We start from the raw sequence: 12,528 nt of genomic DNA, 5'->3' as shown, positions 1-12,528 counted from the left end.
TGTTCTGTGTAACAATTTTGCAATGGAACAATGAGTGGATATCAAATTTTTGCTTTATCTTTGCTTTATTTTTATAGCGAAAGGGAAAATGTAGCAAAAATGTATGAAATGTTAAAAACTGTTTATGGTGATGAAACATTAAGTCATACCAGTGTGTTTGAGTGGAATAATGGTTCAAAGACAGATGCAAGGATATTTGCAATTACTGAAGAATGGATGTGTGGCAGCCTCTCAAAATTGAGGACAGAGTTGCAAAACTTTGGGAAATTGTGGCAATAGATAGTCTTTCGACTCTTAGGATGATGGCTGATGGGTTGGATATGAATAAGGAAACAATTTGTCAAATTCTACATGAAGATTTTGCGAAAAGGAAGGTCTGTACAAAATTTTTAAAAAGTTTTGTTTACATAAGATGCAGATAATGTTTTTCGACAAACAAGGTATGATTCACAAGGAACTTGTATTTGAGGGAGGGAGAAAGGGAGAGAGAGAGGAAGAGAGAATGCTGTATTCTGTGTACAGATGCTTCAAAGACTACTGAAGCCCATTTTCAAAAATTTTTCATTGTTCTAAATTTATCATTACTGTCTACTTGAAATACAAAATTATTTGGTATTGGGATATTTTTGGGACTTTTTTAAAACACATACCGAGACTAACAATAAAATAGAAATGTCAGAAAAATAGAAAATGATATACAAGCTGGGACTAAAAAATATAGTATTTATTTATTTTTTTTTTTTTTCACATCTACTGCTGCTTTTATTTGTGAGGATCCTTTCTGTGGGGGGCTTTATAGTAAATTGAAGGGATTTCATCCGTCAAGAATCATCATTCCAAGTGACACCAGCATCTGCTGTTTGCAGCATTCTAATATCAACAGATACATTTGAACGAGATTCAGAATCCACATCACTTGAAAATATAATTTATTTCAGTATCAGATGACATATTATAAAGAGACGATTCAACATTATCAGCTTCAACATATTGTCTATCCCTATTCCTTTTTAGTCCTGATGTTCCAGGCTGTGGATCTATTCTAAGAACCCTTTAGGTAAAATTTAAAATTTTAGGAAAGCACTTTTTATACAATTTTATCAGTAGGTACACACTAAGGATGATGTTTTGTTTTTCACAAACTAAAGAATTAAAATTCAGCAAGCATAATTCTCAAAAAAATTACCCTTTTCTTCTTGTGGAAAATACTAAACTAGATAAAATAACTTCAAAATTAAGCAAAGAAAATATGAAACTGTGAACCAAGGATACAGCTTTTGTAGCACTTCTATACAGTACGATTAATCCTAAGAAAATCACAGCCGTAATGCAAATAACTCATGGTTCAGTATGTTCTACAACTGAACAGTTCTTTATTTCATGTGCCTTTCCTTTTACAGTGCTCATTTATTGACCACCATTGAATAGATGAAAAGTTGCAAAAAGGCACAAAAATTGGGGTTTGTTTTGATCTAAGTTTTCTGTCCAGTAGTGAATGTGTTAAGTATACCTGTTTTCTTCTTCTTATTTTGGTGTTTATAGTTTGTTTTAATTATATCATCAGATTGAATTCTTGATATTATCATGGCATTTAATGCCATTTTAATTGTTATTAATAAAGTATAAAACTTTTTTAAAAGTACTGTAAATATCATTGGTGAACTCTTATGAATTAAGTAGTTTTTGGTATGTTTTTTAGCAGACTGATTTTAGTTTGCTAAAGAAAAGTACCGGAAATTTAATTAGCACATGCTAGTCAACCACTGATATTTAGGACTGTGTTTAATAACAGCAGGTTTTTTTACCATATTTACAGTATTTACACTTATCCCCTGGTTGCAAAGTGATAAATTTCTGCACTTAATTGGCAAAAGTGAATCACATTAGAACTTTTTTAAGCTAACAATTAATTCAAGAAATAAATAATACAACTTTGACATCTCTGGAAATATTGTTAATGTGCAACTTTTCCTTACTTGGCACTTTAGGCCCTCGCCGTCTAAGTGAAAGGGACATTCCAAGTAGGCTTATGCATGAGCAGACTCAAGATGGACGTCTTCCAACTGGTCCTGGCCAAATAATACCACCTCGCATGCAAGGAAGCAAAAGTGTGCCTTCTCTAAATAGTAAGCAGTTAAAATGTTCATTTAGAACTGTTTAATTTGTTAAATAATGTCTTGTCCCTGAAGTGTACAAAAAAAATTTAATTTAAAAGATTGAAGTACCTATTAGTGACATCAATTGATTTTACTATTTATCCAGTATTACTTTTAAGTGCATTAGCATACATGCATAATGTGCCTATTGCCTTCACCGCATCCATCCGTCCATTCACGTATAACAACTCCTAATGGATGGATTTTCACGAAATTTTATATCTTGTGTTTATAAAAAGATTTGTCGAGCCAGCCAAATTTCTTCAAAATTAGACCAGTAGTAATCTGATAATTATTATTTCTTTGTCCGTCTGCATGTAATAACTCAACCCTCACTGCATAGATTTTAATGACATTTTACATTTGACTCATTTGGAAGGATTTCTTGTACCTAAATGTCATTAAATTCGGGTAAGCAGTAATACAGAAATTATTTATTATCTTTTCATATGTATGCATCAGTATACGCAGTGACATAAGTAATCTTTATACTGTATATTGTAGCTGAAGCACTAGCTATTATTGTTTTTTATCATGTGCTAGTTGGAGGAATGTACAGGCAATGTGGTGGATGCACGGAAATGAAGTGTTTTTTGTTTACATATAGAAGCCATTGCTTTTTTTCCTTATAAATCACAAATTATTTCTATTTGCTATGTGCCTGAAATGGCATTACATTTCAGGCACATTATTCCTTTTTCTTTGTGTTGGACTTGATGAGATATTGCCACAAAGAAAAAATAATAATGATAAATAAATTCTGGAATATGCTAACTTTTATTGTACTTTTGCTGTGGATTTCACATACATGCTCACTATGAAGGCGAAATCCATAGCATGCCTACCGCTGTTCCCTTCTACCACCAAATTTGGTCACAACAAGTTGACTTATGTATGCAGTGTGCATACATAAATCAGAGTGTGCATCAAAAAGGAAATTCTCCAGTACAAAGTCTATATGTTGAAGTTTTTGATGGCCCTCTGAGTATCAGGGTATAGATATTACTACTAAATTATTCAATCAGCATACAAAGCCTGCCCACTTTTGGCCGATACTTAAAGATCCACAGTTTACAAGCTATTATAGAAACAAACTATAGTCAACTTGCCTGACTGGTATCAGGTTACAGGAACTATCCGAAACCTGGAATATAGACTTCACTAAATTTTTCCAAGATCCAGTAAACTCAGAACCTCCAACGTCCAAGATCTACCTTTATATACCTACTTGGGACATTTACTTCCAGAAGTGGGGAAAGCACCTTAGGAAGCAATAATATGCATACTGCTCATCATCATCATCCATTTTCAATCCACTGCAGGATAAAGGCCTCTCGAGCAACTTTCCAGTTTCTTCTATTTTGTGCAATGGCCATCCATTTACTACCCACAAACTCATGAATTTCATCTGCCCATCTCCGTCATTGACTTCCAGGTTTTCTTCTAGCTCCTTTGGGTACTATTCTGTTATTTTCTTAACCCATCTATCACCCTGCCTTTGAGCTGTGTATCCTGCCCAAGACCATTTTAGTTCTTTAGTTTTGATAAGAATGTAGTAGTAGTAGTAGTAGTAGTGGCATGTGATGCAAGAAAGCAAATGTATGAGCTTATGCATCATCAGCCAAAAAAAAAAAAAAATCACACCATTCCCTCCAAATGCCTGTCCAGTTCCTCCTTAAATTTATTCAACCTATCAACTTCCACAACGACAGATGGAAGTTTGTTCCAGCAATCAACCACCCGCTGGCTAAAGGCAAATTTCCGCACATCTATTCTACATCTGTCTTTTCTTAATTTGAATTTATGCCCCCTTAGGTTCGTAATCTGAACAAGTGGAAGGATCCCATCAGAATTCAGCGTGCTCAACCCATTCAAGGCCTTATATACCTCAATCAGATCACCGTGTAGGTGCCTAGTCTCCAGCCACTGCAATTTGCAGAATTTAAGCCTCTCTTGGTAAGAGGATCCCTTCATTCCCCTCACCAATCTTGTTGCCCTTCTCTGTACATGCTCAAGTAAATCTACATCCTTCCTAAAATGAGGCCTCCAGACCTGTACGCAGTATTCAAAGCGTGGCCTGACCATTGCCTTATACAGAGGGATAATCACCTCCTTTTCCCTGCTAGCAAAATTACTATATATCATTGACAAAACCCCATGACCTGCCCTGGCAGCCTGTCTACATTGCTCAGAGAACTTCATATCTGACTGCACAATTACTCCCAGGTCTTTTTCATTTTATACCACCTTAAGTGTAGTACCACACAGTTGGTACATTTCTCTGGGGTTACTTCTACCCATATGCATTTGTCAAGGTTAAACTTCAGTTGCCACTTCTTAGCCCATCTTCCCAAATTATCTAGATCCTGTTGCAGTAGCACACTGCCATTACTGTCATTAACAACCCTGCCAACCTTTGTATCATCTGCAAACTTCGACATTAAGCCTGATATACCTTCATCAATATCATTGATAAATATACAAAACAACAGTGGACCTAACACTGAACCCAGTGGGACGCCACTAATAACATTAGTCTAAGAAGAGCAACACCCATTGATTACCACCCTCTCTGTCTTCTCCCACTTAACTATCCTTTTATCCATTGTAGCAACTTACCCTTAATACCATTCTGCTCCAATTTGTACAGTCTTCCATGCGCAACAGTGTCAAAAGCTTTCCTGAAATCCCAATATAGGATATCAAAATTATTTTTTGCCTCCAGTTCCTTTGTAACCACACCATAATATCCTATAAATTTGTCAGACAAGACTTTCCCTTAACAAATCCATGCTGTGTCTGAATTATTGCTGCAGTCTTGTCTAGATGATCCTGCAGTGCATCTTTAACCAGCGACTCCATTATTTTACCCGGAACAGAAGTTAAACTAACTGGTCTGTAATTACTCGTGTCACCCTTCGATCCCCCTTTGTGAATTGGGGACACATTTGCACATCTCCAGTCCGGGGGAACCTCCCCTGAGTCCAAGATTGCTCTCATAATTATGGCTAAGGGTTTGCTTAGTTGCTTTGCCGCCTCCTTTAATATAACTGGATAGATCCCATACACCCCAGGTGCTTTTCTTATGTTTAACTTCAACAATTTCTCTTCCACTTTGCTCTCAGTTATTACAAGATCATTAAGCATCCTACTACAATTTGATAACCTTCTGCCATTTTCAAACCTTAATAACTCCTCATGTGTGGAATGTAGATGCAAAATACTCATTCAGTTTGTTTGCTATCTGAGCAGGATCATCAACAGTCGAACCATCGATGTCAAGTGGACCAATCAGATTCATCCCCTTCCTTTTAGAGTTTATATAAGTAAAGAAATCCTTGCTGTTTTTCCTCGCATCTTTTGCCAAGGATTTCTCGTAATCTGGCTTCGCCTGCCAAACCTCCTTTGTGACCTGATTACAAATTAACTTATATCTGCCTTAGGCTTCTGAGTCGCTTGATTATTTATATGCATCCCATGCATTTTTCTTCTCTGTTACGAGTCTCATTAGTTCATTTGACAACCATTTAGGCCTAAACCTTGAACAATATTTCTTAATAGGTATGAAACTTTTAGTAGCTTCCACGATTAATTCCTTGAATGCTTCCCACTTAGAATTTACTGTTGGTAACATCGTCAGTTGATCCCACTGTACAGAATTTAAAAACTGTCAGAGACCACTGTACTCGCCTTTACGGAAGCAAAAACCCTTTCCTTTACCCCTGATGGTAATTATATCTTTAAGTAAATCCCACGTCAGTACACTGTGATCACTGCCACCTAGTGCTTTTATCTGCAAATTCCTAATACATGAATGATCACTGCTGATAACCAGATCAAGAGTATTACTTTCTCTGGTTGCCTCTCGAACATGCTGCTGCAGAAAACAATCATCCAATAAATCCACAAAAGTCTGACTAGTGTGTGAGTGCCCAACCCACAAGTTCCAGTCAATATCTGGGAAGTTAAAATCCCCCATTATAAGACATTCCGATTTACTAGCCCACTCTATTTCTCTGTACAATTGTTCATTGTACTCATTCGAGTCATTAGGCCTATAACACACTCCTACTCTAATTTTTGCTTTCGCAGTGCTTATGTCACACCAAACTGACTCAACAGTGCACTGTTCATCTATATCAACTGGATGCACTTCTTTTGATTTTATGTTTTTCTTTATTAACAGCATAACACCTCCTCCCTTCCTATCCTGTCTATCCTTTCTGTACACATTGTACTCCCCAAATTCCAGTTCGTCATTCCTTATATCTGTGTGACACCACATCTCTTATATCCCAACAATATCCGCCTTTGATGTCTTGACCAACACTTCAAATTCATCAAATTTATTTACTATACTTCTAGCATTGGTATACATGCACCTATTCCTGTTCCCAGCCACTCTAACACATCCCATATACCCACCTGTTTCACGATGACTGACATCCGTCCCTGAAACCCCCAACACCCCTCGCTCCAGGTCGCTACTTATTCTAATAGAAGTTGTGCAAGAATCACTTTCACCTCTGCCTATGGCTACTGTTAAGCTATTAGTCCTTGTATCCCCCCAAGCTATCAGTTTTCCGACCCACCTAACACTGCCTCGATAGCATCAGCAAATATTCTTGCACCCTTTCTATTTAAGTGTATGCCATCCCTGTAGATGCAATCTCTCCTGTTAACAAGTACAGTCCAGGCTGAAAAAAATTCTACCCCTTGAGCCTTGCACAATCTTTCCAGAGCCGAATTGATCGACAAGGCTCTCATCATATACTCCCTCCTATCGTGTCTGGGCAGAATTGCAGACACTTCCAAATTCAACCCTAATTCACGGCTTTTTTTTCATCAGTGACCTGTACTTGTTAAGTAATTCTGCCGGTCTCCTACTCTTAAAATCATTAGTGCCAATGTGTACAACTATATCACCTTTTGTGTCCTTAAAAGATGATATCTGCGCTACAACGTCATCAACCTTTGCCCCTGGCAGACATACCCTGGTCCTGTTCCATCTATCCTTTCTACAAAGGATGTTTCCCGTTTCCCTGACAATAGTCACCAACAACAACTACTAGTTCCTTTGGGACCAGCACAATCTGCCTTGGGGGTTGCCACTGTGTTGCATGATGTCCTTTACTTGAGTCTGCTGCCTAATCCATGTGTTTCTCTTCTTATCTAACAGTCTGCTTCCCAATATAATTTGTTCCCTTCTTCATTGTGTAGTTCTCAGCTTCTCTTCCATTCTTTTGGTGAGTGCCCAAGTTTCACTTTCATGTTATGGTGGGGAGTATACATTGGTTCATTATTTCACGTTTCAGACAAATTGGGATATTGCTCCTCAGTATGTGACTATATTTCCTTAATGTTATCCATCCAAAATTTATTCTTCTCTTCACTTGCAGCCATTTATCATTATTGCAGCTAATAACTTGTCCCAGATAAGTATATGAATCCACCTTTTCCGTTACTGCTCCTTCAATCATTATATCCCTTTCTGTGGTATACTTATTTTTCATTACTTTTCTTTTAGCCATATTCATCTTCTTACTATTTTCTTACTAACTCTACCGAAATTCTTACTAACTCTGCATAACTGATTAAGATTTTCCTCTAATTCTTTGGGATCATGGCTTATGATCACAATGTCATCTGCAAATCATAAATGGTTTAGGTACTCTCCATTCACATTGACTCCTTTGTGTGACCAGTCTAATCTTCTGAAAGCTTCCTCAAGGGCAGCAGTAAGCAACTTCAAGATAGTTCCCTTGTCAAAATCCTTTCTCAATTTTAAATTTGTTACTGTCTTTGGCTAGTAACAAATGTTACTAGCCAAAGACAGTAACAAATTTAATATATGGGGTATCTGCCTTGTTTTTCCATTAGCTGTGATTTTACACGACGGTAATCCGTTGAGAATCCTGTCCTAAAGCCAGCTTGCTCTTTTGATTGATTCTCATCAAGTATTCTTTCTAATCTGTTAGTAATGACCCTTTTGAACAACTTATAAATGTGGGATAACAAACTAATTGCTCTGTAATTTCCAATTTCTGGTTTATCTCCTTTCTAATGCAGCAAAACTATCATTGCATTATTCCATTCCTTAGGCATCACACCTTTTATAATGCATTTTGTGAAGTCTTGTCAGTTTCTGTGTCATGTTTCTTCCTCCCAATTTTAAAAACTCTACAGTAACTTCATCTTCCCCTGGGGCTTTCTGATTCTTCATGTTTTTGAACGCATGTTCTACCTCATTAGGAAGGATATCGGGTATGTTGCATGTGTTACTAATTAGTGATCCATCTTCCCCACTGCTGGCATCATTCCTTGTTCTTTGTATAACTCTCTATAGTAATCTTCAGTATCATTAGAAACAGACTGAGTCTCTTTCTAATGGCTTTGCATAACTCAGTATATTCACTTTTTCTCCTTGTCAATGTTTATCTTGCTCTTTATTTGTAGTCTTCAGTTCATCACAAGTGTTTCTTGACTAATTTTTTCTTATTTGGATTTCTTTTTACCTATAGGTTTCTTGGGCTTTATCACTTTCAGAAAGTTGAAATATTCCTCGTCGATAGATTGGCTCTGAACAGTCTACAGAAGATCAAAATTGTTCTTCAGTTCCAGTACATACTGCTTTTTTTCCTCCTCTTCTTCATCATCAAGTAACCCTGGTAGAACTTGCGGAGTTCATGCAGGATGGTAACAGGTATGGGCCGATTAAGCAGTCACCGACCATACCTGCCCACACATTTATTGCGAAACGATGTTGTGCCGCATGGGAGTGCACACAGTGCGGGTTGTTGTGAGCCCATACATGAGCATTGTGCTGATTGAATAAGCCTTCCCGAGTGAAATAAGCCTCATCCGTGAACAAAACATAGGCTGGAAAATTCAAGTCTTGAATACTTTCTTGGAGAAACCACTGCGCAAAAGCCACATCTGCAGGATGATCTTGGGGGAGCAGTAACTGAACCCTTTGGAAATGAAAGGGATGTAAGGAATCGTCGTGCCAGACATTCTGTACACTGCAACGAGACACTCCTAAGGCAGAGGCAACGGCACATGTTCTGGTAGTAGGATTATTTTGAATGGCATTCAACACACTTTCTTCCATGGCGGGAGTTCGCGTCGAACGTGGTCTGCCCGTACTACTCCTGTTACCTCTAAATGACCCATAATCGCACAAATTTTGATGCACATGTACAAACAAACGATGGTCCGGTACATGTCTGTCTGGGAAGCATTCTCCATAAATTTGTTGAGCGGCTCATCCATTGCCCTCTGCTAATCCATACACTAGTTCATATATCGATGCATGCTCTTCGTGCGGCGACTACTGCTTGAATAGTGTTAGAAAGTGTGAGGTTGCAAATGCTGATGAAGCATTGTTTCAATGGTTCACTACACAAAGAAGTGCTGAATTTTCAATAGACAGTCTGATCTTGAAGAACCAAGTGGAAAATTTTGCTAAACAATTTGAACACGACGATTTTGTATGTAACAATGGTTGGTTGGACCAATTTAAAAACTGAATACAAACATATTAGAAAGTGTGAGGTTGCAAATTCTGATGAAGCATTGTTTCAATGGTTCACTACACAAAGAAGTGCTATATTTTCAATAGACAGTCTGATCTTGAAGAACCAAGTGGAAAATTTTGCTAAACAATTTGAACACGACGATTTTGTATGTAACAATGGTTGGTTGGACCAATTTAAAAACTGAATACAAACATATTAATACAAGTAATATGTAGGTATATACTAATATATTTTTTTTCTCTCTAATATTTCTTTTGTTTTTTAATCTATCTTTTATCAAGTTATTGAGAATCACAGATGTAGCGAGTAATGGTTACAACGAGGAAATTTTGTCAATCTCTTGATGCCCGTTATAACCAAGTTCAACTGTAGTCTGCAATCAAGTCACAAAGAAGGCTAGCCAAGCCAAGGCAGATTATGAGAAGTCTCTGGCAAAGAATTCCAAGAAAAGCACCAGACTTCTTAACCTATATTAACAATAGAAGAAACGGGTTGAATAACATTGGTCCACTTTATGTTAATGGTTTTACTCTTAATGAACCTGCTTAGGTTGCTTTTTTTTTTTTTTTTTATGAAAATCCCAAACATGAAAGGTATCAAAATCTATAGCACTTAGTACCGTGCACGAGTTGAAGGAGAGTATGGTGGGAGGGTGATGCCGGAAACTTTGCTCTAGAGACTAAACATGGATTTCACCACTTCAAGCCTCCAATAAGCAAAGTGGTGGTATTTCACCGGTTGATGACAGTCATCTACCACCTCACGATTACAGGTTGAATAGGTATTTTGCTTCTACATTTACGCACGAGGAACATATGTGAATGTAGAAGCATAATAGATGGGTTTGCCAAAGTTTATGAAACTCTAACAGGGAGCTGAATGATTTTGTGATAACTAAGAAGAAAGTGGAGGAGAAATAGTTGAAATTAAACATAAAAAAGGCACCAGCCAGATGTAATCTATCCAATTATATTAAGAGAAGCAGTAAAGGAAATAAGCAAACCCTTAGCCATAATTATGAGAGCATTTTTGAATTCAGTGGAGGTCCCTGTGGACTGAAGATTTGCAAATTTTCTGTACTTTTGAAGATCTTCCAAATTGCAAGTCCAGTCCACAGTCATCCATGTTCATATGTACACATTTCCTTTTATTAATGTGGCATGTTCATATATGCTGAATTGTGTTGCAATAAATTGTATACACCAAATATTGACATGCACCCAATACTATTACTAAATATAGGAAAAATTAGGAACAGTCCTAATTGTGACTAGTAATCATTAGAAATATTTCTTATCCCACACCATCATTCACTACATAAGGAAAAATTAGCAAAGCCTGAAGTTCAGCCTGTTTCTCTATTAAGTGTTTTATGGTAATCATTCTGTATATGATAGATTTCTAAGAAATCTGTTCTGTTGTGATGGTCCTACACTTAGTATCATGGGGTCTGGAAGTATATACTCTGTGATCCTCTGTTCCGGTGTGATGTGCAACATTGCTTTGAAGGGGGTTATCTTTCTTGATGTTAACTAAAGAATGATGTGATCATTAACTCTGGTCTGGAGTTTGTCATTCATGTTATTTACTACATTGACAATCCAGTCTACGACCATATCTCCATCTCATATAGAGGGGGGGGGGTGAGAGGAGGGTGAAGCTGAATATTTGTTTCAGTATTTTGTTGCAAGTAAACTATATCTTTACATTTTGTTTCCTAGCTAGTCTGTTAATATAATAATAATAACAAACTAGTTAATATTATTAACTAGTTAATAGACTATAAGTAAAACAGACTATAATAATAGGCTGTTTTACCTATATCAGGTAGGGAAATATGAATTGGAAAGTTATGTTTCTTGTCAAGAGGGACACCAGCGTCCTGCCTAACTTCCCAACTTACGTAAGGATTGCATTCCACGGAACGCTGCGTAAGTCGGGGAATTTCCCCCATGCTTGGGCAGCACTCGCAAGTGTGCTCGCTGAATTGATTCCATCAAAAGAGAAATGTTTGACAAACATGTAAATAGAATTATTTATTGTATATATTCAATTTTTTATCTCATGTGCAGGAAAAATTACAAAAGCGTGCAATTTTTAAAAAAAATTTCAAAATTATAAAATTATATAAAAAGAGAGGAGACAGGCATAATGTCAGTAAGTTTTACCTCTTGAGCATTGTTGCCAGTATCGACATCTTCAGCTCATAAGTATGCCACTGTGGAGTTTGAAGGCTGTGTAGATTTAGAAGGGGCCAGCCGCTCATCCTTACGAAAGAACTGAAAGAACATATCAATGGATGACTGGGACAGTGGCTTTTTTTCTTTTCATTGTAGATTTTTTTTTTTTTTTTTTTTTGCAAGCAAACATATCATTCACCTCTCTGTTAACTTTTAAGAATCATTCGTTGTCATGATCCATCTTCTCAAACCTTGCCATTTCCATCTCGGCTCCTCATTTGGTTCATCTTGAGCTTCGTCAGCATTTTCTTTCACTATCGCTGCTTGCTAAAGTTCTTCGTTAGATAATTCCTTCTGTTCTTCCTCTATTAACTCCACATCTTTAATATAAACCTCCAACTGAAGTAGCTCTGCAACCTTTAAAATCTTATCTGTAACCTCTTCATATGATTCGTCTTTTCCACATCCTTCAAAGCCTTTTACGTGCCGTGGGCATATTTTCTCCCATGTGCCATTGAAACAACTTTTAGTAATTTCCACCCAGGCCTTATTAATGTTTAAGATGGCGTGATAAATATTGTAAGATTTCCAAAAGTGTCTTAACGTAAGATTTTTCCCATCGTCTACTGCAGACAATGCCCAAGCAAATGTTGT

At 37.1% G+C, this 12,528-nt stretch overlaps 1 protein-coding gene across 2 annotated transcripts in view; it reads left to right on the top strand.

Moving 5' to 3' along the window:
• Positions 1-12,528, top strand: part of cno (adherens junction formation factor afadin) — a 525,824-nt gene that overhangs the window by 366,134 nt on the left and 147,162 nt on the right. For both annotated transcript variants that reach the window (XM_090380034.1, XM_090380033.1), the window contains exon 22: positions 1,989-2,126. In XM_090380034.1, coding sequence (XP_090236160.1) covers positions 1,989-2,126 — 138 coding nt within the window. The remainder of the gene's footprint in view (positions 1-1,988; positions 2,127-12,528) is intronic.

This window comes from Mastigoproctus giganteus, chromosome 8 (genome assembly GCF_048544385.1).
Source record: "Mastigoproctus giganteus isolate SK-2022 chromosome 8, ASM4854438v1, whole genome shotgun sequence".
NCBI classification, from domain to species: Eukaryota; Metazoa; Arthropoda; class Arachnida; order Uropygi; family Thelyphonidae; genus Mastigoproctus; species Mastigoproctus giganteus.
This window is presented reverse-complemented; position numbering and strand designations above follow the sequence as displayed.